Source organism: Anas platyrhynchos, chromosome 33 (genome assembly GCF_047663525.1).
Source record: "Anas platyrhynchos isolate ZD024472 breed Pekin duck chromosome 33, IASCAAS_PekinDuck_T2T, whole genome shotgun sequence".
NCBI lineage: Eukaryota > Metazoa > Chordata > Aves > Anseriformes > Anatidae > Anas > Anas platyrhynchos.
In genome coordinates, this window is record NC_092618.1 from 6,067,563 (window position 1) to 6,093,929 (window position 26,367).

Sequence of the window (26,367 nt, forward strand, 5' to 3'; positions counted from 1 at the left end):
GACAGAAGTTCAGAGGGATGGCATTTGTCTTCCCAAGAAACCCCGAGGTTTGAGCAGCCCTACTTTCCTGGAAGTGGCTGAGCACCTGCTTGCCAATGGGAAGTAGTGAATGGAGTCCTTCTTTTGCTTTGCTTGCATGTGCATCTTTGGCTTTTCCTAGAATGTTATATTTATCTCGATCCATAAGCTTTCTCATCGTTGCCCTTCTGATTCCCATCGCCATCCTGCTGGGACAGGGTGGGCAAGTGGCTGTGCAGTGCTGAGCTGCTCACCCGCCCAGCCCAGAAGCGTGTCACAGTGGAACCCTTTGTGACCTCCCTTGATGACGCCCCCATCTGCTACCAAATATGCAGCTGTGACCCAGACCCTCAGTGTCCGTGCAGGACAGTGACGGGACAGGGCAGGAGCACAGAGCCTTTAAGGAGTCTAAGTGCACAGCCCACATCCCAAAATGCGGTTCCGACGCTGCCGCCACTGGAGAAGACACCGTGTTGTCCTGGGGAGGTATCCTTGCAACCATCGCTTCATTCCTCCATGCCGCAGGGCGGTAAGGAGAATCCAGTCCTGCTCCAGGACGAACTGGCAGGAGACCTGGTCTCCTGAGGAGAGCAGATTTCCGCTGCACTCCTTGGATTTCCTGCCACCGAATCCCAGTGAGTGAGCATCCCGTGGGGTTGGGAAGGTTGGGGCCAGGCAAGCATCCCTGCTTGAAGCCAGGACGTCTTTCCTGGCACGGCAGCAGTGGGATCCTGTGGGTGGGGGGCAGAATGGCACCTGGATGCTGGGGGTGCTGGGAGCCCAACCCAGCATGGCCTCGCCCCGGGTTGGGAGGGAGCTTAGAGGGGGCCCAGATCCTGCTGCCTCAGCACCCTCAGAGTATAGAATTTGTTGCTAATTGAATACCTAATTGAAATCTACCCTCCGTGAGGTTAAATCTGTTAGGCCTTGTCCTGTCACAGCACTCCTGATAAAGAGTCCCTCCCCAGCTATCCTGTCGGCCAGGCCCTCCTCCAGGTACAGGAAGGCCGCTCTAAGGGCCCCCTGGAGCCTCCTCTTCTCCAGGCTGAAGAAGCCCAGCTCTCTCAGCCTGTCCTAGGGGAGGTGCTGCAGGCCTCTGATCAGCATCAGGGCCTCCTCTGGACCTGCTCCAGCAGGTCCGTGTGTCTCTCGTGCTGGGGGCCCTTCCTCTCCTCGCTCCTGCCTTCAGCCCCTCACTGCAGCACTCCTCGCTCTTCTTCATTGCTAGATGCCTGGTTATGGGATTTTGGCAAGGAGGAAGCCAAGAACTTCATCCAGATTTTTGTCAGCACAAAGAAGGTAAGGGCAGCCACTTCTGTCGTGGCTGTGCTGGTGTGTCCTGACAGGGCCCTGGCCCTGCTGCCAGGCAGCAGGAGCGCTGCTGGCTGGGCAGAGCTGCTGCCCTCTGTGTGTCTCAGACAGCACCGCACGTCGCAGCACTCCGGTGCTGTGGGCTCTGGTTCTCCCCCCTCACGCTCCCCGTGGTTCTCTTTGTGGCTGCCAGGATGAGGAAAAGAAAATGAAGTTCCTGGAGAGCATCTGCACCATGTGCAGAGACTGTTCCTTGTTGGAGGACATGGATGCCTTCTGCCGTGAAATGGAGCTGGCAGAGAACATCAAGGTGAGGGGACGCATGGCGGGTTGGGGAAGGGGCAAGGCCCCTTGAGCGCCAGCCCCCTGTGAGGCTGGGGCAGGGGGAGGTGGAGACAAACCATGCACAGACACCAAGCTGCCCAAGGCAGGACTGGGTGTGCTGCTGGGCCTTCAGCAGCAGGCACGGGGGGCTGGTGTCTGCCACGTCCCATCCTGGTTGTGCTTTGCAGGTTTTGCTGGAAGAGGAGCCCACAGACAGTTTGCACACAGCGTTTCGAATGAAAGCCATGCTAACTATTGCCACGCTCAGGTACCTGCTAAGCCCCTACTTTGGCCAGCACATCCCTGGGCAATGTCCTGGTGGCCCTGAAGCTGGCAGGAAGGTTTCCCATCCCTCGCAGGGATGCCTGTCCATGGGAAGACATGTCCTCCCAGGGACATGCCTGTCCTCCCATGGATGCCTGTCCTCCTTCCCTAAGCCTTGAGGCACCACTCCAGCACCAGCGTCCAACAAGCTCCTATCTCCCTTCTTAGCGCCACAGTGGAGTCAGCACTGGATGACAAAAAGGAGAGTCTCCTGCATGCCTGCTTCAAGAGCGTCTTCTTTCTGCCTCCCTATTTGGACATGTCAGCGGCAGAAAAAGATCTCTACACCAAGGTATGTGCTGGGTGAGGTAGCGACACCCCCAGTCCCGCTGGGCTGCTGCCATGCTCCCACATGCTGAGGCAACCGGACAACGAATGCAGGGCCGGGGCCCAGATTTGCTTTCCCAGCCTAATCTCTTCTTCCCCTTCCCCTTCTCTGGCCTGATCCAGGAGGTCTCCACACAGAAGTTGTTTAGCCCCAAAGTCACCCCCGGGCTCTGTGAGGCGGTGCATGTGTCCTCCCTTGCTGCTGGAGGTTCAGTCAGCTCCTGGGGGTGAGAAGGAGCTCAGAAATGCTTCTCTGATCCTCTGTCCTCCTTGCAGACCATGAACGCCATGGAAATCATGCTGCAGGCCTTTGTACGCAACTGTCCAATCTCCAGTGTCGGCAAGGAGTTGCAGAATATTTTGCAGGTCTGGCATTTGCAAAGAGTCGGTTTCCCAGGAGTGGTTCCACAGCTGGGGGGGTAACGAATGTCCATGCTGCAGTGGATGGCCCACCCCTAGTGCTAGGACTGAGCATACTGCAGGCAGGCGCCCACCTCCTTTGGGGAAGCCCACCAAGTTCTTCTGGGAGCCTGGCATCCCCTGGCTGTGGTCAAAGACCCTTTCCCCTCTGAAGAATCCTCTCATGTCACAGCAAAACCTTGCCCATGGCACTTCTGGGCCAGCCCCTGCAGACCCCAAGAGATCACCGTGTGCCAAAGCAGTGGGAGAATTTTAGCCCACTCCTTGGGCACCACAGTGGCGGCAGCTGGAGCTGCTCTCCTCCGTTCCCCCAGTCCCTCCAGTCTTCTCTTGCCAGGTGTGAATGGGGCAGAGATCCCCAGGGACATGCCCATCCTGCACGGGAGCGTGGCCCTGATGCCCTGATCTCCTGGCTGCCCAGTGGCTGTATCCCTGCCCCATTGCGGACCCTTGGTTCAAGCCACAGAAGCCAGCCTTCACGGAGGGGGGACAGAGGGCCGCGTTCTGGGGGAGGGCGCAGGAAGGAGCTGAGGCTGCGCTGGCAGGTGGCATCTGCCTGTCTGCCTGACCACAAAGTTGGCTGGTGGATCTGTGGCAAGCCTGCAAGGGCAGGAACGCAGGGGCAGGAGCCCTGCTGAGGGCTTTGCTCCACCTTGGGGGAAGCTTTGATGGACGGCGTGAGCACAGCCAGGGGTTCAGCAGTGCTGCTTCTGCTGGAGAAGGCATCAGCTCCAAGGGCAGACCAGCAGCTTCTCCGCTCACAGGCGCTGCTGCACTATGCCAACTCCCATAACACAGCTGTGCGCAAGATTGCCCTGCAGAAGATTGAGAGGATGAGTGATTTCCTGGTCACATATTTGGGGAAGGTAAGATGCCAGGAACCCTTCAGCCAGCCTGTCTCCCCTTCCCTACATTCCAGAGCATCCTGCAGCTTGGGGGTGCCTGTGCAGCAAGACCGGGCACAGGTGGGGGCCTCAGCAGAGCTCTGCCGTGAAGAAAGGGTCTTTGTCCCTCCTTTGCCCTTGCTCTTCCTTCCCCAGGTCCTGCTCTCTGCCTCCACTTAACCCTTCTCTCCTCCCTCCCTCACCCAGACCTTGTTCACTGCTAGAAAATGCAAGGGCAGCCCTGGCACCCACAAAGAGGTCCACATCCCCATCCTGGGACAGCTGCTGGGCCACCTCTTCATTTTCAGCGGTGGCAAAGATACCACCAGAATCAGAGCTTTGGATGCTCTTTATCACTTCTACGCATTCCTCACAGAAGGAAGAGGTAAGAAGGTGTGGTGGGCAATGTCCATCTGCACACAAACATCTACTGATTTTTCTACTTGTTCTCCCTGAGTATTGTGAAGGATCGTTTTTGTGCTTGGTGGAGGCTGCCCACAGAATTCTGCCAGGTTCCCTGGCCTCCTCTGCTCCTCACAGCAGCTTCCCGCAGCATTCTGGCTATCGTTTTCCGCAGAAGCTAGACGCTCACCTGCCGTCCAGGAGCAGTTCTCTGCTGCTGTCCTTCCCAACCCTCCCCAGATCACCTACCACGCTGTTTTGTGGTCTCCCCCAGTCTAAGCCATCAATCGATGAGCACTTCCCAAACCGCATCTTCCCCGAGGAGTGAACAGCAGAGCCAGCCGTGCATCACCAGGGATGGTGACGCCCTCCAGAATGCTCCCTGACTGTTTGCTCCCTGCCGTCTTAAAGGCAGGTGTCAGGGGGCTTCCTGCACATCCTGACCCCGAGCAGAAGGGGGTCTGTGACACGCTGCTACCCCCACGGCACCCAACGCCATTGCTTCTCCTCCTTCTGCATCATCCCTGAGGTCCCTCTCGCTCCCAGCACTCCTCACCTTGTGCTTTACATCCCTGCCCACCACTCTCCTCGCCGGGGGTCTGAGCCTCCCTCCTCAGCCATTCCTAGTGAAAGTGCTTTTCACCATTTGGCAAGCTTGTTGGCAAAGATGCTCTTCCCTACTGACTCTTCGCTGTTTCCCCCTGTTTAGAATGCATATTGAGAGAGGACATGGTAAATTATGCAGAGAGACACAAGAAATTGGAGTATGCAAAACTTCCATTTTCTATACCATCAACTCCGTGTGAAATTGCCAAGGTAATGAGCTCTGGCCTTGCTGGGGATCTTGTCCGCAGCATCAGCAGGCATCTCGTGTGAGCAAAGGGGTCCAGAACCGGTGGGGCTGGCACGGCCTCACTCGCCCTGCTGAGAGGGTTCCTCTTGTCCCCAGGCTGGGGCTATGCGAAGGCTGCTCCCCTGTGTCCCGGCAGCAGCTCCACCCTCCTGGCCACCAGCAAGCCCTGGTTACCTGCAGGGCCAGCACTCTGGCCCCATATGCCCCATCCTCACCCCTTCCCCCGAGGGCCCTCTCTCCAGAGCTGCCCTTGCTGCTCAGCTAAGCAGCACCCTTGGGACACTCAGTGAGGCATGTCTTTGCTTCTCCTTCTTCCCACAGGGGTTTGGAGGATACCTCCTCCCTGATGAGAGGCTGGACATCATCCTCACAGCCCTGGAAGCTTTACAAGACTCCAGCATCCATGACAAGCAGGGGGCCTGCAGCGTGCTGGACGCAGCCTTGGAGGTCCCTTTCTACTGGCTGACAGATGTAAGTGGCCTGTGGCCATGGCCCTGCCCTTGAGCTCTTCCAGGCGTTGTTCCTCTCTCCTTCCCTGCCTCCCTCCCTGCCTCCCTCGCACATCGGGGTCTCTTGGGCTCCAGAAGCCACCTGAAGCCAGCAGAGAGCAATGGAAGGCGCCAAAGTTTGAGTGGCAGCTGTGGCAATGGCTGCTGTCTGCTGGCAACACCATTCCCACTTTGTCCCCCAAGGTGCCAAAGATCATGGAGTGCATCAGGAGAAACCTGGGCAGCATCCACACGGCATCGGCGCGGCAGTGCCTGGACTCCCTGCTTCTCAGGCTGACCAAAATGATGTCCAGGGAAGAAGTCGAGAACCTGCTGCAGTTCTCTCCGCCACGTGACAGGTCCTGGCCTTAACATCCTTGAGGGCTTGTTCCGCATCGGGAGATGCACCTGGAGACTCTCTGCTTGCCACACCAATGGCAAAGGGCAGGACATCCCCAAGGAGCACAGCCCTCCTTCCCACCAATGTGTTCCAGCCCTACTGGGCCAGCCAGGGCTGCAGCAGCCCAGCTGTCCAAGGCAGCCCAGAGTCCCCCTGCCCCCAGGGAACACCAGCTCAGCCCCCTCCTGCCTGCCCAGGCTGAGCCCTCAGTGCTCCCCAAGTCACAGGGGCTGCAGGACAGCCTGGGTCCTCTGGGGCTGGCCCAGTTTGTGGCCCTGCGGCTGAGGCAGCCTCACTGACAGAGTATTCTGGGCTTGCAGCACTGACCTGGCCATGTGGGAGGTGATCCTGGCCATGCCGAAGACCTTGAATTGGGTTTTAAACTTCATGATGGGCTTCTTGCAGCTGTGCTACTGGTGCACCGCAGTCTCCGAAGACACCTGCATCCGTCGCTTGGCTGTGAGTTCCCAGATGAAACCTTGCTCCCAGCAGGGCCACGTGTGCCCCTTCAGGCACACAGGCACAGCCCTGTGCCCATCTACCCCCAAACTGCCAGCTCCCGCAGGACGTACGGACACATGGTCCCTGGGGCCGGCAAGCCCCCATAGCTCCCCGCGCCTGGTGCCTCTTTGGTGCCAGCTGGCGCTGCCCCATCCCTGCCCAAAGGTGGGAGAAGAAGAGGCTGCAGGGAGCCCTGCAGGCCCTGCCAGGCTCTCACTGCTCTTTCTTGCAGATGCTGGCCCAGAATGAAAGTTATGAGTTTGGTAACCCGGTGCACCTCCAGAGCTACCTGAGGCACCCAAGCCCAGAGATGCGCTTTTTGGTTCTGAAAGGGCTCTGCACCGTGTCAGAGAGCCCTGAGAAGGTGAGCGGGCCATCGTCAAGCAAAGCCATGTTGGCAGCCTGGGGCTTTGCTCTTCTGCCCTCCCGTCCCTCCCCGCTGCCAGGAAGCAAGGCAGGAGGCTGGTGCTCAGGAACCAGAGCCCTTTGCCCAGGGTGGTCTCTCACTGCCTCACGGAAGGGAAATGGTGTCTTTCCTACAGGCAAGGGAAATTCAGGTCTTGCTGCCAGACATCCTGGAGGCCCTGCAGGACACCAACACAGACGTGGTGCTGAAGGCCCTGCTTGTGCTGAAAAACGTGATGGCTCATGTGGAGAGGAGGAAGGCCAGTGGCCCGGCTCTGCAGCTGGCTGAGAAGCTCCTGCCATTCTTTGACCACGTAAGTGTGCTGCGGGAGCCCGAGCCCTCAGCTGGGCCCCCTGTAACGAGGGCTGCCCTTCAGCCCGGCCCTGTGGGCAGCACTCAGGCAGGGCCTTCCCAGTCTCCTCGTCAGCCCAGGCGCTGGGGAGCTCTGCTTGGGCATGGCTGGTGCGGCTGGTGGCGAAAGTGGGGTGGCTGGCGGGCAGCCTGCGATGGCAACCGATTGCGTTGCCCTTCACAGGCACCAGGCCTTGCAGCTGCCCCTGAGCAGCTCCTCTGGGAAGGATCCAGCGCTGAAGCATCTCACAGTGCTGGGAGCTCCCTTCACATCAGCCATGCTAATGCTGAAATTCCTCCTGTCCTCCTCCCTGCCAGGAGTCCAGCCACATGCGGGAGCACTCCATCTGCCTCTTCCAAGCCGTGGTGGAGGCTGTGCTGCGGCAAAGGAAGAAGGAAATGAAGAGGACAGTTCACAGGAGCCTTCTCCCACTCTACTTTCACATGAGAGACCAGAGTGAGAGCGTAGCAAAGGTACAGATCTCAGAGCTGAGCAGTTATGTGGGCAAGGGTGTGCTGATGCCACAGGGTTGCTCTGGGGGATCTCTGGCCGGCAGCATGAGCTGCCTCCGATGGTGGCTGTCCCGTGGCCTTGCCTTGGCCACTGAACCCAGTGCACGCTGCCCCCCACCACAGCCTCCCCTAACGCGCTGGGAAAGGCTCGCAGCCCTGCCAAGAGGAGGGGACAGAGGGTCTCCTTCCCAAGGCTGTGCTGCTACCTCCCAACCTCTGCTGCTCCGCAGGCCTCTGGGGAAGCTCTCGCCGTGACTGCAGAGTTTCTGCGATGCAAGGAGCTGAAGCGCTTGGCCCAGACAGAACAGACGTGGAGGATCGGGGAGTGCTTGGTAAGGACCCAACTTGGTTTGCCCCAGCTGGGCAAACGTGCCCGGCCAGAGCCCGCTGCCTGCAGCCGCATCCTCGCTCCCTTCCTGCCAGCACAGAGCCCCAGGGGGCTCTTCTGCAGGCCCCTCTGCCCTCCCTGCCCCCAGGATGCTGGAGGAGACCCTGGAGAGGGTGTGCAAGCCCCGTGACCCTGCGTTCTCTCTCTCTCCAGCTGCAGCAGGACAGAGGCAGAGTAGAAGAATACCTGCAGCAGAGCCAGCCCTACCTGCAGGCCACTCAGACCGACTTGCGACTTGAGGCCGTCAGATTCATTGGTGAGCCCAGCCCCTGGGTCCCTCTTGGGGCAGCCTTTGGCAGCCCCAGGCACAGCCCTGTTGCCCCCAGAGCCCCCCGACTGGGCCCTTGCTCCAGGGTGCAGGAGGGGGCACAGCCTGGCTGGCCAGGCCAGGGGCTGCGCTGCTGGGAGCGTGCTGGGGAGCGGGGCTCTGATGGGGTCTCTGTGTCTAGGTCTTGCTGCGCGCTACTGCAAGGACCAGAGTGAGGAGAAGCTGAATGAAATCCTCAGAGGTGAGTGAGGGCAGTGGGGGGTGTGCTAGGGCTGGGGGGACAGCGGCAGAGGCCCCCGTGCCTTGCCCTGCTCCAGGGAAATGCTTCGGGGCGGAGGAGCAATGCAGCCATAGGAACGAGGGAGAGGAGACGGGGTAGCCTGTGGTGTCAGGGAATGGCCTCCCAGCCTGGAGCTGGGCAGTGCCGCTGAAAGGGTTGAGTGTCCCTGAGGAAGAGTCAGGGGAAAGGGCAGTAAGGCTGACAGAAGGTGGGAGCCTGTTGTAGAGCACGCAACCAGGATGAAGAGGGAGATGAGACAGCCTACAAGCAGCTAGGAGCAGGGTCACGATTGCTAGCCCTTGCTCTCATGGGGAAGCACAATAGCGAGAGGAAAGAGTCCAGGAGATTCCTGGAGTGTGTGAATCCTCCCAAGGGATGGAGGCAGGTGGTGAGGGAACCAGCTTGTGAAGGTGCCCCACTTGACCTGTGGTGCGCAGGTGGGGAAGGACTGGTGGCTGCATTTGGGACATTGCTGAGCAGCAGCTTTCAACGGATTCCTTTGTCCCTCCTGCTCCTCCTGGCCTGGGGAAGAGTCGAGTGGGGCTGGCATGGTCTGCAGGGGATGCCTGGGGATCTCTGCAACGAGTGGGTTTTCATCTCTGCTCTTCTTTCTTTTGCAGTCCTCCAGCCTTCATATAAAGACCCGGAACCCATGGTCCGTTCCCTGGCATTTCAAACCATCCTGATCCTGGCGTCAAGGCATAACGCAATGTCAGGACGGAGATTTCCACTGCTGTGGTGCCGCTAGCCCCGCAGCAGTCCTCAAAAGAGCAATATATATTTTAATAGAACTAGGTTGTTGTCTCGTTATTCCAGCAGCTCCTTCACAGTGACTCGGTGCCATGACGCTGAGCTAACTTGGAGGCCACCAAGGACCCTGAGAAGTTCCCTCTGTTGCCCTGAGAAGGCAACTTCCTTGTGAGGGGAACAGAGGGCCCTATTTGTTAGCCTGACCCTACCCGTAGGGAAGTCTGCTGCCTCCCTGGGGCTAGGGTCATGGACGTTGCCAGAAAGCTTCCCAACCTGGTTTTCCCCTCTGATTACTATCGTCTTTTGATAGTCCAGGCCAGCAGTGATAGTACTGAAGATAGAAGCCTGAAGACTATCAAGCGGGACTTTAGGGGACTGGGACGGGTAGTGGATGGAGTGGGAGTTCAGGTGGTGTTTTTGTCTACCCCTACAGTGGCAGGGAGGGGTACAGAGAGGACTCACGACTCACTGGGATCCAGCAACTGCGACTCCTTCTTGCTGTCCTCTGTCAAACCTCTGTTCTCTACCACTAAGCTGTCCTCTGCTGGTCTCCTGTCCTCTGCCAGGCTGCTGTCCTCTACCGGGCTGCTGCCCTTTGACAGCAAGCTGTCCTCTGCTGGGCTTCTGTCCTCTGCCGGCAAAATGTCCTCTACCGGGGTGCTGTCCTCTGCCAGCAAGCTGTCCTCTGCTGGCCGGTTGCTGCCCTCAGAAGACCAGGTCTCCTGCCAGGCCAGCCTGGGCTGCCTGGGGGGCATGCCTCCCTCCTCATCAGATTCAGAAGGAGCCTCTGGAGTGGGAGAGTTCTCAAATAGAAAACGGAGGCTCCTTCGGGCAGGCGTGGGCTATGCTCGGGGACTCCTCGAAGGCCCAGTGCTCCTGCCCTGTCCGTCACTGCCGTGCACCGACGCTGAGGGTCCGAGCCACAGCTGCAGTCATATAAGGCGGACCCCTGGGGTGTCACCAAGGGAGGTCACCAAGGGTCCCATGTGACACGTGCCTGGGCTGGATGGGCCCCACCGGGCGCTGTAAGTTCGTGGGCGACACCAAGCTGGGCAAGGGGATCTGGACAGGCTGGATCAACGGGCCGCATCCAGCTGCGTGGCATTCAAGGCCAAATGCTGGGTTCCACACTTGGAATCATAGAATATCCTGAGTTGGAAGGGGGCAGACCTGAAGGGATGAAAGACACGGTCTCCCGATGCCTCTTGAGCAGAAGGCCTTTATTGCCATTTTTCTCTGCTACATATACTTTCCCCGTAACCACATGCGCTGTCCACGCGCCTGAATCAGTCATACAATTCATTAGAGACCCTCAGCCACGTGCCTCAAGCCAGCCAGCAATTGACCACTGCGCAAAGCTCATCTTTAATGCTGTAGCCAAGTTCAAGTTTTTGTTACTAATGCCTAGTAAAAAAAGGGGCTTTAGGGCTTTGGGGCGACTACTTAAAGGATCAGGGGCACAGGTTGTGTTTGCCTCTGTCCTTCCGATAGGGGGGATCGATGCTGACAAGCAGACTCATCACATTAACACGTAGCTTCGGGACTGGTGCAACTGGTAGAACTTTGGGCTTGCTGATCATGGGAGGGTCTATGTGACACTGGCCTGCTACCACCAGATGAGATGCGCCTCCCTGTAGTGGTTTTACCTGGCAAGGTTTTGGTAGCACGGGGCCATAGGAGTGGCTTTTGTGAGAAGGATCTGGAAGCTGCCCCATGTTTGCTAAGGGCCCCTCTGCTGACCAGAGCTGAGCCAATAAGTCACAGAATCACAGAATCACAGAATTTCTAGGTTGGAAGAGACCTCAAGATCATCGAGTCCAACCTCTGACCTAACGCCAACAGTCCCCACTAAACCATATCCCTAAGCTCTACATCTAAACGTCTTTTAAAGACTTCCAGGGATGGTGACTCCACCACTTCCCTGGGCAGCCTGTTCCAGTGCCTAACAACCCTTTCGGTACAGAAGTTCTTCCTAACATCTAACCTAAAACTCCCCTGGCGCAACTTTAGCCCATTCCTCCTCATCCTGTCATCAGGCACGTGGGAGAACAGGCCAACCCCCACCTCACTACAGCCTCCTTTAAGGTATCTGTAAAGAGCGATAAGGTCGCCCCTGAGCCTCCTCTTCTCCAGGCTGAACAAGCCCAGCTCCCTCAGCCGCTCCTCGTAGGACTTGTTCTCCAGGCCCCTCACCAGCTTTGTCGCCCTTCTCTGGACTCTCTCTAGCACCTCAATGTCCTTGTAGCGACGGGCCCAAATTGAACAGAGTACTTGAGGTGCGGCCTCACCAGAGCCGAGTACAGGGGGACAATCACCTCCCTAGCCCTGCTGGTCCCACGATTTGCGCCTCTGTGAAAGCATATTTAAGACAGGGAAAAAAAACGCTGCGCCACACAGCAGCTGGGAGAGTGAGAGGAGTGAGGAACGGCCTTGCAGGCGCCAAGGTCAGTGCAGAAGGAGGGGGAGAGGTGCTCCAGGCGCCGGAGCAGAAGTCCCCTGCGGCCTGTGGTGAGGACCCTGGTGAAGCAGGTTGTCTCCCTGCAGCCTCATGGAGTACCACGGTGGAGCAGGGTTCCACGCTGCAGCGCGTGGAGACGACCACGGTGGAGCAGGTGACCCTGCACCGATGGAGGCTGCGGCCTGTGGAAGACCCCTGCCGGAGTAGATTCTGGGTCAGACCTGTAGCCCGTGGAGAGGAGCCCACGCAGGAGCAGGGGGTCTGGCAGGAGCTGCTGCCCATGGGGGACCCAGGTTGGAGCAGTTTGCTCCTGAGGGATGGACCCCGTGCTACGGACCCATATCTGGAGCAGTTCTGGAAGAGCTGCTGCCTGTGGGAAGCCCACGCCGGATCAGTTCATCAAGGACTGCATCCCGTGGGAGGGATCCCACAGCACAGGGGGCGAGAGTGACCGAGAAGGAGCGGCAGAGAAGAAGCACTATAGACTGACCATAACCCCCGTTCCTTCGTTCCCCTGCACTGCTCGGGGGGAGGAGGTGGAAGAGGGTAGACGGGGGAGAAGGTGCTTTTGGCTTCTCTCCTTTGTTTCTCACTTCTCTAGCTTGTTAGTAATAAGCAATAAATCTTACCATCTCCCTATGCTGAGTCTGTTTTGTCCGTCACGATAATTACTGTGCCATCTCCTCGTCCTTATCTCAACCCTTGAGCCCTTTTCATCGTATTTTCTCCCCGTTCCTCTTTGAGGAGGGGTGAAGCTCGGCTGCCCACCCAAGTAAAACCACCACACTCTCTCAGAGAGGGGTAAGGATTTTTGCTCAGGACTTGGCAGGGCTGATAGATAGGGCTTTAAACTAGAGTCGAAGGAGGAAGGGGATAAAACCAGACACACCGCTGATAAGCTGAGGGATGGTGCGCTAGAATCAGAGGGACGGTGTGCTAGTGAGGTCCTGCGGTCAGCTCCACAAGGCGCAGTGTGTAGGGAGGCGCATTTGAAGTGCTTCTACACAAACGCAGGCACTATGAGGAATCAAATGGATGAGCTAGAAGTCTTGGCCCTGTCCCACAGCTACGACATCATCGGCATAAGTGAAACCTGGTGGGATGAGTCCTGTGGCTGGTGTGTGGTGGAATTTTCTCCCAACAGAGGCAAACAGCACCTCTGTAGCCCTGCCATGTCACACGACCTCGCTTCCAGTGGCCACACACTTTATTTTTCTGACACGTATTCAACTTGCTGTCGACCAAAACCCCCAGATCCCTTTCTGCAAGGCTGCTCTCCAGCCTCTTCTGCTGGCCCTAAGTGGAACCCTGGGGAACCCCACTAGGGACTGGTCAACAGCCTGATGCAACCTCATTTCTGTAACCCCTTGAGCCCAACCCATCAGCCAACTTTTCACCCTAAACAGCATGTATTTATCTAGCTGTACAATGGACATTTTGTCCAGAAGGATACTGAGAGAAACAGTACTGAAAACTTGATGGAAATCCAAAACCTGGCATCCCTTGCTCAACTAGACGGGTGATGTTGTCATAAAAGGAAATTAAGTTTGTTAAACAGGACTTTCCCCTCATGAACCTGGGTGGGCTGTGATCAACGACTGCGTTGTCTTTCCGGTGTTCTTCAGTAATGCCCAGAACAGTTTCTCCGTATTTTTACTAGGCTCTGAAGAGAGACTGGCGGGTCTGTAATTATTGGGCTCTTCTTTCTTGCCCTTCTTGAAACCTGTCACAATGATTGCCAGCCTACAGTCAACTTGGACCTCTCTGGGCTCCCAAGACCATTGAAAAATAATTGAGAGAGGTCTCACAAGGACATTAGTCGGCCCTCTGAGAACCCTGGAATGAATCCCCTCAGGCCCCGTAGACTCATATGCATCCAGTGTGGGTTTGGCTAGGAGGTTTTTGTTACCGCACTCATGGCCCCCCAACTCTGGGCCCCTTGGGTCCCAGAGCCCATCATTGCTCTTGAAGACAGAGGCAGAAGAGACATTAAATGGCTCTGCTTCGCCTATGTCTGTGTTTGTGAGGTGACCATCCTCAGCAAGTAACGGACCAATGTTTCCTCTAGCCCTCCTTTAACAGTTCACATCTTCAATACACATATTAATGTATATATCTGCGTTGTTGCCCACACTACTAGCCAGCGTCACCCCTGAGCTTTGCCTACATGAATTTTCTCCCAACAGAGGCAAACAGCACCTCTGTAGCCCTGCCATGTCACACGACCTCGCTTCCAGTGGCCACACGCTTTCTTTTTCCACTTAAGCTCTAGAAGAAGATCCCTGCTCAGCCAAGCTGGCCTCCTGCCCCGCCTCCTTGACTTCCAACATTTTGGAATCGCCTGCTCCTGTGCTCTTAGGAGGTCGTGCTTAAAAAGATGGACCCCGATACCTTCCAAAACAGCTTCTCAGGGGATCTTCCTAACTAGTTCCCTGAGCAGCCTGAACTCTGCCCTCCCCGTGTCCAAAGTTCACAGAATTGGAGGGGTTGGAAGGGACCTCAAGAGATCATCGGGTCCAACCCCCCTGCCAAAAGCAGGCGTACTGGCAGTTTTCCTCCAATCGCCAAAGATTTTTAAATGTGAAGTGTCAACAGAGAGCTATTTGTGTTTGTATGTTCTTTCTTTGAAGTCTCTGATGTCTGGGGGTTTCAGAACAACTGCTAACAACTAGTAACTGTTATGACTTCCGAATGGGACACTATGCAAGCCCCTGATATCTGGCCAGGCGGCCAGGAGATTAAGGAGAAGAAAGAAGCTGAAGGATGGCTAGAAGACAAAACTTGCAGGGAACGCTGTGTAAGCTTTTGACATGCTGCCAAGGAGTACAAAGGGGAAGGACAAGAAAAAAAACGGAGAGGAAGACTACGAGCCTTCAGCATGAAAGACCCCCAGAGACCCCCAGGGGGACCACCAGAGACTGATGCGCATGCTCCAGTAGGAGGGTTTGGATCCTGGAAGCTAATTATAATAACCCATTTTTTTTAGAAGTAGTAATGAATATGTATCAGCCTAGGAGCATAAAAATCAGCTGCTTGATGTAACTGGTGTGCGTCCTGGTGGAGCAGAGACTCCCGGCACACCCAGCGCTGTTTGCTTACCTCTATTCCTTTAATAAATTGTAAACTTTGATTATAATCCTATTTTGAAGACTGAGCCATTTATAACACAAGCAACAGGTCTAGGATGGCACCTTTCCTTGTTGTCTCCCTCAGTAGCTGTACCAAGGAGTTGTCATCAAGGTGTGTGAGGAATCTCCTGGACCTGCTTGTATCAGCTGTATGGTCTTCCCAGTTAACGTCTGGCAAGTTGAAGTCCCCCATCAGGACAAGGGCAGTTGAGCTAAGAGAGGTCTCTCTTAGTTCCTTAGCGAATAATTCATTGGTATCGCAAACTCCCACTGCAACATCCAAGTGATTGGTTTCTCCCTTAATCCTTACCCAGAAGCTCTCGGCCACGTCCTTGTGCCAGCCCCTTGCCTCGCCTGCCCTGCCTATCCTTCCTGAAGAGCCCATACCCGTCCATCACAGCACACCAAGTCTCGCTTGTTCTGGGATGGAGCTGAAGCTTCCAGCTCCTCCTGCTTGTCCCTCATGCTGGGTGCATCGGTGCAGAAACATTCCAAATGTGCTCCAGTGTACCCAGCGTGGCATGGAGCAGGCCGAAGGATCTCGCTAGCGCACACTCCCTCCCATTTTGGTGTGCCACTTAGAAGATTCTGTCAGGACAGAACAATAATGGATGATGCTCAGAGGGCCTTACGGGGCAAGTGAGCTTTCCAGAAACACCTTTTACCCTGATCTCCTGGGAGGCAGCAGACTTCTCCATGGGTTGGGTCAGGCCGGCATATGCGGCCCTCTGTTCTGCTCAGAAGGGAGTCACTTATGACAGTAACCCTTCTCTTCTTCTTGATGGAGGTGGTCGTGATACTGGGGAAGGCTGACTTGCCCTAGAAAACCCCTCCAACCTGGATGGACCTTCATGCACATCATCGTTTGTGTGTCCATTACTTCCAGAGTCTGTTGTTTCAGGGCACCTGAAAGGAAGGTGAGGTAGGCAAGGAGGGGTCCGCCTGCTGCCCCGAGCAGATCTAAACTTCCATCCCTTCGTCACTGAGATGCACTCCTTCTGCCTGATGGCCAGAGGGTAGGGGATCCTCCATTTCCTCTGCTGTGTCTGCCTGACGCATCTGTCCCAGGGCTGGCACAGTACAGTTCAACCTTCTCCGACTCCCTGGTGCTCCTCAGCCTGCCCACCTCCTCCCGAAGCTCTGCCAGGAGGCTGAGCAGTTCTTCTACCTGGGCGCACCTACCACAGGTGGACTCACAGGATGGGATGTCAGGAAGAATTTCTTCATGCAAAGGGTGGAACCGGCTGCCCAGGGCACTGCTGGAGTCCCAGGCCTGGAGCTATTAAAGAAATGCGTGGACTTGGCGCTAAGGGCCGTGGTTTTGTGGTGGGCCTGGTGGTGTTAGCTGACGCTTGGACTTGAGCTGAAGGCCCTTTTCCAAGCGCAAGGGTTCTGTGACTCTTTCACTGGTTCAGTAGGCGCCATGCAGTCACCGGGCCCAGGGAAAAGACGTCATGGCTCAGCGTCATGGCACCGAGTCACTGTGAAGGAGCTGCTGGAATAACGAGACAACAACCTAGTTCTATTAAAATATATATTGCTCTTTTGAGGACTGCTGCGGGGCTAGCGGCACCACGGCAGTGGAAATCTCCGTCCTGACATTGCGTTATGCCTTGACGCCAGGATCAGGATGGTTTGAAATGCCAGGGAACGGACCATGGGTTCTGGGTCTTTATATGAAGGCTGGAGGACTGCAAAAGAAAGAAGAGCAGAGATGAAAACCCACTCGTTGCAGAGATCCCCAGGCATCCCCTGCAGACCATGTCAGCCCCATTCGACTCTTCCCCAGGCCAGGAGGAGCAGGAGGGACAAAGGAATCCGTTGAAAGCTGCTGCTCAGCAATGTCCCAAATGCAGCCACCAGTCCTTCCCCACCTGCGCACCACAGGTCAAGTGGGGCACCTTCACAAGCTGGTTCCCTCACCACCTGCCTCCATCCCTTGGGAGGATTCACACACTCCAGGAATCTCCTGGACTCTTTCCTCTCGCTATTGTGCTTCCCCATGAGAGCAAGGGCTAGCAATCGTGACCCTGCTCCTAGCTGCTTGTAGGCTGTCTCATCTCCCTCTTCGTCCTGGTTGCGTGCTCTACAACAGGCTCCCACCTTCTGTCAGCCTTACTGCCCTTTCCCCTGACTCTTCCTCAGGGACACTCAACCCTTTCAGCGGCACTGCCCAGCTCCAGGCTGGGAGGCCATTCCCTGACACCACAGGCTACCCCGTCTCCTCTCCCTCGTTCCTATGGCTGCATTGCTCCTCCGCCCCGAAGCATTTCCCTGGAGCAGGGCAAGGCACGGGGGCCTCTGCCGCTGTCCCCCCAGCCCTAGCACACCCCCCACTGCCCTCACTCACCTCTGAGGATTTCATTCAGCTTCTCCTCACTCTGGTCCTTGCAGTAGCGCGCAGCAAGACCTAGACACAGAGATCCCATCAGAGCCCCGCTCCCCAGCACGCTCCCAGCAGCGCAGCCCCTGGCCTGGCCAGCCAGGCTGTGCCCCCTCCTGCACCCTGGAGCAAGGGCCCAGTCGGGGGGCTCTGGGGGCAACAGGGCAGTGCCTGGGGCTGCCAAAGACTGCCCCAAGAGGGACCCAGGGGCTGGGCTCACCAATGAATCTGACGGCCTCAAGTCGCAAGTCGGTCTGAGTGGCCTGCAGGTAGGGCTGGCTCTGCTGCAGGTATTCTTCTACTCTGCCTCTGTCCTGCTGCAGCTGGAGAGAGAGAGAACGCAGGGTCACGGGGCTTGCACACCCTCTCCAGGGTCTCCTCCAGCATCCTGGGGGCAGGGAGGGCAGAGGGGCCTGCAGAAGAGCCCCCTGGGGCTCTGTGCTGGCAGGAAGGGAGCGAGGATGCGGCTGCAGGCAGCGGGCTCTGGCCGGGCACGTTTGCCCAGCTGGGGCAAACCAAGTTGGGTCCTTACCAAGCACTCCCCGATCCTCCACGTCTGTTCTGTCTGGGCCAAGCGCTTCAGCTCCTTGCATCGCAGAAACTCTGCAGTCACGGCGAGAGCTTCCCCAGAGGCCTGCGGAGCAGCAGAGGTTGGGAGGTAGCAGCACAGCCTTGGGAAGGAGACCCTCTGTCCCCTCCTCTTGGCAGGGCTGCGAGCCTTTCCCAGCGCGTTAGGGGAGGCTGTGGTGGGGGGCAGCGTGCACTGGGTTCAGTGGCCAAGGCAAGGCCACGGGACAGCCACCATCGGAGGCAGCTCATGCTGCCGGCCAGAGATCCCCCAGAGCAACCCTGTGGCATCAGCACACCCTTGCCCACATAACTGCTCAGCTCTGAGATCTGTACCTTTGCTACGCTCTCACTCTGGTCTCTCATGTGAAAGTAGAGTGGGAGAAGGCTCCTGTGAACTGTCCTCTTCATTTTCTTCGTCCTTTGCCGCAGCACAGCCTCCACCACGGCTTGGAAGAGGCAGATGGAGTGCTCCCGCACCTGGCTGGACGCCTGGCAGGGAGGAGGACAGGAGGAATTTCAGCATTAGCATGGCTGATGTGAAGGGAGCTCCCAGCACTGTGAGATGCTTCAGCGCTGGATCCTTCCCAGAGGAGCTGCTCAGGGGCAGCTGCAAGGCCTGGTGCCCGTGAAGGGCAACGCAATCGGTTGCCATCGCAGGCTGCCCGCCAGCCACCCCACTTTCGCCACCAGCCGCACCAGCCATGCCCAAGCAGAGCTCCCCAGCGCCTGGGCTGACGAGGAGACTGGGAAGGCCCTGCCTGAGTGCTGCCCACAGGGCCGGGCTGAAGGGCAGCCCTCGTTACAGGGGGCCCAGCTGAGGGCTCGGGCTCCCGCAGCACACTTACGTGGTCAAAGAATGGCAGGAGCTTCTCAGCCAGCTGCAGAGCTGGGCCACTGGCCTCCCTCCTCTCCACATGAGCCATCACGTTTTTCAGCACAAGCAGGGCCTTCAGCACCACGTCTGTGTTGGTGTCCTGCAGGGCCTCCAGGATGTCTGGCAGCAAGACCTGAATTTCCCTTGCCTGTAGGAAAGACACCATTTCCCTTCCGTGAGGCAGTGAGAGACCACCCTGGGCAAAGGGCTCTGGTTCCTGAGCACCAGCCTCCTGCCTTGCTTCCTGGCAGCGGGGAGGGACGGGAGGGCAGAAGAGCAAAGCCCCAGGCTGCCAACATGGCTTTGCTTGACGATGGCCCGCTCACCTTCTCAGGGCTCTCTGACACGGTGCAGAGCCCTTTCAGAACCAAAAAGCGCATCTCTGGGCTTGGGTGCCTCAGGTAGCTCTGGAGGTGCACCGGGTTACCAAACTCATAACTTTCATTCTGGGCCAGCATCTGCAAGAAAGAGCAGTGAGAGCCTGGCAGGGCCTGCAGGGCTCCCTGCAGCCTCTTCTTCTCCCACCTTTGGGCAGGGATGGGGCAGCGCCAGCTGGCACCAAAGAGGCACCAGGCGCGGGGAGCTACGGGGGCTTGCCGGCCCCAGGGACCATGTGTCCGTACGTCCTGCGGGAGCTGGCAGTTTGGGGGTAGATGGGCACAGGGCTGTGCCTGTGTGCCTGAAGGGGCACACGTGGCCCTGCTGGGAGCAAGGTTTCATCTGGGAACTCACAGCCAAGCGACGGATGCAGGTGTCTTCGGAGACTGCGGTGCACCAGTAGCACAGCTGCAAGAAGCCCATCATGAAGTTTAAAACCCAATTCAAGGTCTTCGGCATGGCCAGGATCACCTCCCACATGGCCAGGTCAGTGCTGCAAGCCCAGAATACTCTGTCAGTGAGGCTGCCTCAGTCGCAGGGCCACAAACTGGGCCAGCCCCAGAGGACCCAGGCTGTCCTGCAGCCTCTGTGACTTGGGGAGCACTGAGGGCCCAGCCTGGGCAGGCAGGAGGGGGCTGAGCTGGTGTTCCCTGGGGGCAGGGGGACTCTGGGCTGCCTTGGACAGCTGGGCTGCTGCAGCCCTGGCTGGCCCAGTAGGGCTGGAACACATTGGTGGGAAGGAGGGCTGTGCTCCTTGGGGATGTCCTGCTCTTTGCCATTGGTGTGGCAAGCAGAGAGTCTCCAGGTGCATCTCCCGATGCGGAACAAGCCCTCAAGGATGTTAAGGCCAGGACCTGTCACGTGGCGGAGAGAACTGCAGCAGGTTCATGACTTCTCTCCAGGGCATCTTTTTGGTCAGCTGGAGAAGCAGGGAGTCCAGGCACTGCCGCGCCGATGCCGTGTGGATGCTGCCCAGGTTTCTCCTGATGCACTCCACGATCGTTGGCACCTTGGGGGACAAAGTGGGAATGGTGTTGCCAGCAGACCGCAGCCATTGCCACAGCTGCCACTCAAACTTTGGCGCCTTCCATTGCTCTCTGCTGGCTTCAGGTGGCTTCTGGAGCCCAAGAGACCCCGATGTGCGAGGGAGGCAGGGAGGGAGGCAGGGAAGGAGAGAGGAACAACGCCTGGAAGAGCTCAAGGGCAGGGCCATGGCCACAGGCCACTTACATCTGTCAGCCAGTAGTCAGGGACCTCCAAGGCTGCGTCCAGCACGCTGCAGGCCCTCTTCTTGTCATGGATGCTGGAGTCTTGTAAAGCTTCAAGGGCTGTGAGGATGATGTCCAGCCTCTCAGCAGGGAAGAGGTATCCTCCAAACCCCTGTGGGAAGAAGGAGAAGCAAAGACATGCCTCACTGAGTGTCCCAAGGGTGCTGCTTAGCTGAGCAGCAAGGGCAGCTCTGGAGAGAGGGCCCTCGGGGGAACGGGTGAGGATGGGGCATATGGGGCCAGAGTGCTGGCCCTGCAGGTAACCAGGGCTTGCTGGTGGCCAGGAGGGCTGGAGCTGCTGCCGGGACACAGGGGAGCAGCCTTCGCATAGCCCCAGCCTGGGGACAAGAGGAACCCTCTCAGCAGGGCGAGTGAGGCCGTGCCAGCCCCACCGGTTCTGGACCCCTTTGCTCACATGAGATGCCTGCTGATGCTGCGGACAAGATCCCCAGCAAGGCCAGAGCTCATTACCTTGGCAATTTCACACGGAGTTGATGGTATAGAAAATGGAAGTTTTGCATGCTCCAATTTCTTGTGTCTCTCTGCATAATTTACCATGTCCGCTCTCAATATGCATTCTAAACAGGGGGCAACAGCGAAGAGTCAGTAGGGAAGAGCATCTTTGCCAACAAGCTTGCCAAATGGTGAAAAGCACTTTCACTAGGAATGGCTGAGGAGGGAGGCTCAGACCCACGGCGAGGAGAGTGGTGGGCAGGGATGTAAAGCACAAGGTGAGGAGTGCTGGGAGCGAGAGGGACCTCAGGGATGATGCAGAAGGAGGAGAAGCAATGGCGTTGGGTGCCGTGGGGGTAGCAGCGTGTCACAGACCCCCTTCTGCTCGGGGTCAGGATGTGCAGGAAGCCCCCTGACACCTGCCTTTAAGACGGCAGGGAGCAAACAGTCAGGGAGCATTCTGGAGGGCGTCACCATCCCTGGTGATGCACGGCTGGCTCTGCTGTTCACTCCTCGGGGAAGATGCGGTTTGGGAAGTGCTCATCGATTGATGGCTTAGACTGGGGGAGACCACAAAACAGCGTGGTAGGTGATCTGGGGAGGGTTGGGAAGGACAGCAGCAGAGAACTGCTCCTGGACGGCAGGTGAGCGTCTAGCTTCTGCGGAAAACGATAGCCAGAATGCTGCGGGAAGCTGCTGTGAGGAGCAGAGGAGGCCAGGGAACCTGGCAGAATTCTGTGGGCAGCCTCCACCAAGCACAAAAACAATCCTTCACAATACTCAGGAGAACAGGCAGACAAACCAGCAGATGTCTGTGTGCAGATGGACATTGCCTACCACACCTTCTTACCTCTTCCTTCTCTGACGACTGAGTACATGCGATGAAGACTTTCCAAAGCTGAGTGTCTCATGGAATCATCGCCACTGCTGAAAAGCAAGAGGTGGCCCAGCAGCTTGCCCAGGATGGGGATGCACAGGTTGAAATCTGTGGGCTCATCGTTGCCATAGTTTTCAAAGTTCCCTAAGATCTGTTTGAGGAAGGGAGGAGAGACAAAGGGCTTAGTGGAGGCAGAGCCAGCCCCTGAGAGAGCACGGCCTGGGGAGGGAAGAGCAGGGGCAAAGGAGGGACAAAGACCCTCGATTCACGGTTCTGAGGCACTCACGTGCGTTGAGGGTTGCCTCGCAGGCACCCTTGCATGGCAGGATGCTCTGGGATGCAGGAAAGGGTGGAAAATTCCTTGTGCCTTACCTTGATCACCAAATACCAGCGGATGAAAGTAATCAGCCTCTCAATCACCTTCACAGCGCTCTCACGCACAGCTGAGTTTTTGGAGACAGCAAAGTCCAGCATCGCCTGCGAGGAGAGAAGTTGCTGGGGGTTGACAGCGGTCTGCAAATGTGACCTGAGAGGATTCTTTGGAAATTCTTTGCAAATGCCAAACCTTCAACATATTCTGCATCTCTATGTTGAAACTGGCGATGGGACAGTTGCGTACGAAGCCCTCCAGCATGGTGTCCAAGGCATCCATAGTCTGCAGGGAGGACAGAAGAGCATCGAATTATTTCTGTGGCCCTCCTCACCCCCAGGAGCTGGCTCTGAGCCCCTCGGGAGTTCAGGGGTGGCTTTGGGGCTAAAAAGCCACTGCGTGCAGACCTCCTGCAGCACAAGATCAGGTCGGGGAAGGGGCGAGGCTGGGAAAGCAAATCTGGGCCCCGGCCCTGCACTGGTCTCTGGTTGTGTCAGCACGGGGAAGCAAGGCAGCAGCTCAGCAGGACTGGGGGTGCTGGTACCTCACCCAGCACATACCTTGGCGTAGAGCACTCCTGTCTCTGGCACATCCGACTCCGGAGGCAGAAAGAAGATGCTCTTGCAGCACATGTTTAGGAGACTCTCCTTTTTGCCACACAGTGCTGTTGGTACGGTGTTGCTGAAGAAAAGAGAGAGAGGAGCCTGTTGGACGCAGTGCCTCGAGGCTTATGAAGGAGGACACGGACCTCCCTTGGCCAGGCATCCCTGGGAGGGACGGGCAGCCTCCCTGCCAGCTTCAGGGCCACCAGGACATTGCCACCAGGGGCTGGGCACGCACCTGAGGAGGGCGACAGTCTCCATGGCCTTCTGCCGGAATGCTGTGCGCAAGCTGTCCATGGGCTCCTTTTCCAGCAGCGCCTGCAGAGCACAAGCAGGATGAGACCTTGGAGCCGCCGGCACCCAGCAGCAGCAGAGCCAGCGCTGCCCCAGCCCTCGCCTCCCAGGGGGCTGGTGCCGGGGGGCCTTGCCCCTTCCCCAACCCGCTGCGCATCCTCTCACCATGATGTTCTCCACCAGCTTATGTTTGCTGCAGAAGCCATGCAAGTTCATCGGCACACCCCTCTCTGTGACACATGTGCACAGATCGCAGATTTTGCTGAGGAACAGCATCTTCTGCTCCTCGTCGTCCTGGCAGCCACAAAGACACCAACAGAGCATTAGGGGGACACCCATGGCCAGCAGGACCAAAGCCTTGAGGGGTCTGGGGCTGTGTGGGACCCCTGGAGGGCAGCGCCAGGAGCACAGCTGTGATGCAAGCGGCTGCCATTACCTTTTCTGTGCCTCTGACATACACCCTGATGAATTCCACGGCCTTGTCTCTGCACAGTTTCCATGCCTTACCTGGAAAGGAGGAAAGCAAAGAGTGCTGCAGAGAGGGGCTGAATGCAGGGGTGAGGAGAGGAAGGGCCCCAGCCCCAGAAGGCCGTGGGGAGGCCGCGGGGATGCCCAGAGGCTGCAGCAGCTCCGCTGGGAAGAGAGGCTGAGGGAGCTGGGCTTGTGGAGCCTGGAGAAGGCTGCGGGGGGACCTCGCTGCGGCCTCCCCGTGCCCAAAGGGGCCTCCAGGAAAGCTGGGGGGGGATCTTCATCATGGACTGCAGCGACAGGACAAGGGGTGACGGCCTTAACCTCAAAGAGGGCAGGTTTCTTTTGGCCAGGCAGGGATTTCTCTCCTTCACGCCCAGGGCAGTGAGGCCTTGGCGCAGGCTGCGGTGCCCCCTCCCTGGCACTGCCCACGGCCAGGCTGGGTGGGCTTTGGGCAGCCTGGACTGGGGGGAAGCATCGTGATCGCCGAGGTCCCCCCCAGCCCAAAGCGTCCTGGCATTCTGTGGTGCTGCGGAGGAAGCTCGGCCCCGTCAGCCCAAGCGCCGCTTTACCCAGGGAAGGAGTCCTGGAGTCAGGCAGGGGTCTCTGTGTCCCCAACCCTCCCCACCCCATCCCGAAGACCCTGACTCACTGGGATCCAGCCACTGTACGTCGTCCTGGCTCTCCTCTACCTGGCTGCTGCCCGCTGCCTGAGCAATGGCCTCTGCCGGGCTGCTGTCCTCTGCCGGCAAAAAGGCCTCGACTGGGGTTCTGTCCTCTGCCAGCAAGCTGTCCTCTGCTGGCCGGTTGCTGCCCCTAGAAGACCAGGTCTCCTGCCAGGCCAGCCTGGGCTGCCTGGGGGGCATGCCTCCCTCCTCATCCCCTTCAGAAGGAGCCTCTGGAGTGGGAGAGTTCTCAGATAGAAACCGGCGGCTCCTCTGGGCGGGCGGTTGCGGCATTGTGGGACGTGGGCTATGCTCGGGGACTCCTCGAAGGCCCTGTGCTCCTGCCCTGTCCGTCACTGCCGTGCACCGACACTGAGGGTCCGAGCCACGGCTGCGCTCTTATAAGGCGGAGCCCTGGGGTGTCACCAAGTGACGTCACAATGGGTGCCACTGTGACACGCGCCTGGGCTGGGTGGGCACCCATTGTGACGTCACTTGGTGACACCCCAGGGTGCTGCCTGACGCGAGCGCAGCCGTGGCTCGGACCCTCAGGCCCTGCTTCCCAGGACGTGGCTGAACACCGCTCGTTGATGGGAAGTAGAGAATAATTTTTTTTTCCCTCTCTCCGTGCTCCCGCGCGGACTGATTGTTTCTTTTGTTTCTTTTTTTTTTCCTCCCCATTCCCTTTCCATTTAATTAAACCTTTCTCATCTCAAACCTCGAGTTCTCTGTGTTGTATTTTCTCCCCCTTCCTCTTTGAGGAGAGGGGGAGTGAGAGAGCGGTTGTGGTGGAGCTCGGCTGCCCACCTGAGTGAGACCACCACACTTTGTCCCAGCAGCTGCGGTGCCTTGTGAGGGGCTGGGGCTGGGGTGGCCGTGCCCAGAGCCCTGCAGCAGCCTGTGGAGGGCATTGCCCTGGGGCCAGCCCAGCCTGGGCTGCTGGGCTGGGCTGGGCTGGAGAGAGGGCAGGGTGGTGGGGAGAGGTGGGCAGGGGCCAGGCTGGGCTGGGCAGTGCCCGGCAGAGCACTTTGTTGACTTTGATGACTTTCACCTATTTCTTTGAGGACTGTAGACACCCGTCTCTGTTCACCACCTTGCTCTCATCCCAGCATTTCCATCATTTCACCAGTGTCTCATCAACCCTCCCCAGCTGCTCCTTCTCACACAAAGCCATGCTCTGATCACAGATGCTCTTTGGGTGACCTCTGGCAACGCAGCACGACACTCTGAGGGACAGTTCTTCCTCCTCGTGGCCAGCACCAACATTCCAAAGTGCACTTTGTGGCAGTTTTTTCTCTCCTACTCTTTTCTACTACAAAAGAAAGCTCCATCAGGGTGGAACCCCCTCCTAAAGTAGGCATCCCAATCCATCAGGCTCCTTGCGGCCTGTCAGCCAACCAGACAGAAGTCACCGCACCAGCATCTTCCAAGCCATGGGCCTGCTGCTGTCCAGTCATGGACTCAAGCAGAAGGGACAGGACAACCCATATGTGGGCCTTCTTTCTGCATGGGTCCTCCTGGGTATGTAGGCAGAGGGGATCCCACAGTCAGCATGCCAGCCAGGTGCCTTTTGCTGGCCTACCAGGGCCACTGGCAGATGTCAGCCGAAAAGTACCGATCCCAGCTCTAAGTCAAGGGTGACCTGCCACCTACAGACTGAAGTGACCTCTCAGTCCCTTTCTGTGACATGTTCCTGCTGCTTCCCTATCAACTGCAGAGACAGAAGTGACCTTACAGTCACTGCCACAGTCACATTGCTCCTGCTGGTGCAGGACTTCCTGAGGCAGAGCTGAGCTCATCAGAGCATTCTCCCCTGTCTCCTCCTTGTGGCCCACAATCTGATGAGATCCATGGCCCCTCACATTCAGCTTTGAGTGCCATGACTGCAGAGCAACCTCATGGTTCCTGCCCTGTCCCAAGGGATGACGGGCCTAAAGTTAAGGCTTAGTAGAGGGGCTGAAGGTGAGGAGGTTAATGCACAGGAACAGGGGTTTTGGGTGTTAGGTGTTCATGTATATGACTAGGGACTAGGGCCCACCTTACTGGGTTAAAGATTAAGCAAAGTTTGAATGGGAATGTTTTGGTATTCTTATGTGGGTATCAGGTCTGTGTTTAGGGTATGGACAAGCTTTGTGGTTTAGGGTTTTGTTTAGGTCTCTCAAGCAGTTTCCTAGGGTTAAAAAGAGCATTTTAATGCTAGTGTTAAGGTCAGGGATCAGAGTGATTAAGAGAGTAAAAACAAGGGGAAGGGGCTATGTGATGAATTTTGGCTTCAAGGGATGCGTTGAGGTCAGGCATTAGAGTAGTGGATTCCTGACAGTGTGTACAGTAGCATTTAGGTTTAAGGATTAATGTTGCTGGTTAAAATAGG

General features: G+C 57.6%; 3 protein-coding genes across 3 annotated transcripts in view; 1 reads left to right on the plus strand and 2 right to left on the minus strand.

Moving 5' to 3' along the window:
• The first annotated feature begins 534 nt into the window (after positions 1-534).
• LOC140000193 (uncharacterized) lies at positions 535-9,557 on the plus strand. The gene is made up of 17 exons (XM_072029984.1): positions 535-547; positions 1,247-1,317; positions 1,523-1,639; positions 1,842-1,921; positions 2,146-2,269; positions 2,581-2,670; positions 3,489-3,590; positions 3,816-3,993; positions 4,720-4,826; positions 5,185-5,216; positions 6,042-6,210; positions 6,485-6,616; positions 6,795-6,971; positions 7,328-7,483; positions 7,753-7,854; positions 8,064-8,183; positions 9,519-9,557. The coding sequence occupies exons 1-17, from the start codon at positions 535-537 to the stop codon at positions 9,555-9,557; spliced, it is 1,809 nt and encodes a 602-aa protein (XP_071886085.1).
• Positions 9,558-9,626: 69 nt separating this feature from the next.
• The window catches only part of LOC140000122 (protein YIF1B-like), a 159,383-nt gene continuing 142,642 nt past the window's right edge, over positions 9,627-26,367 (minus strand). The window contains exon 3 of the mRNA XM_072029870.1: positions 9,627-10,378. Coding sequence (XP_071885971.1) covers positions 10,346-10,378 — 33 coding nt within the window. The 3' untranslated portion in view covers positions 9,627-10,345. The remainder of the gene's footprint in view (positions 10,379-26,367) is intronic.
• On the minus strand, positions 16,420-22,649 carry LOC140000161 (uncharacterized). Its single transcript, XM_072029940.1, has 10 exons — positions 22,528-22,649; positions 22,163-22,252; positions 21,970-22,074; positions 21,571-21,748; positions 20,739-20,845; positions 19,854-20,008; positions 19,354-19,492; positions 18,948-19,079; positions 18,593-18,769; positions 16,420-16,485 (listed from the first exon to the last, which is right to left on the minus strand). The coding sequence occupies exons 1-10, from the start codon at positions 22,597-22,599 to the stop codon at positions 16,420-16,422; spliced, it is 1,221 nt and encodes a 406-aa protein (XP_071886041.1). The 5' UTR covers positions 22,600-22,649.

What these genes read in the sequence shown, in the direction of transcription:
- LOC140000193 (XM_072029984.1), top strand. An exon ending in TACCTCCTCCCTGATGAGAG is followed by an intron (nt 5,217 to 6,041) that starts GCTGGACATCAT and finishes CGGCTGAGGCAG; the next exon opens with CCTCACTGACAGAGTATTCT. An exon ending in TCCTGCCATTCTTTGACCAC is followed by an intron (nt 6,972 to 7,327) that starts GTAAGTGTGCTG and finishes CCTCCCTGCCAG; the next exon opens with GAGTCCAGCCACATGCGGGA.
- LOC140000161 (XM_072029940.1), bottom strand. Translation starts at nt 22,599, where the DNA reads ATGTGCTGCAAGAGCATCTTCTTTCTGCCTCCGGAGTCGGATGTGCCA. An exon ending in AGATGCAGAATATGTTGAAG is followed by an intron (nt 22,075 to 22,162) that starts GTTTGGCATTTG and finishes CTCTCCTCGCAG; the next exon opens with GCGATGCTGGACTTTGCTGT. An exon ending in GCTGGTATTTGGTGATCAAG is followed by an intron (nt 21,749 to 21,969) that starts GTAAGGCACAAG and finishes TTCCTCAAACAG; the next exon opens with ATCTTAGGGAACTTTGAAAA.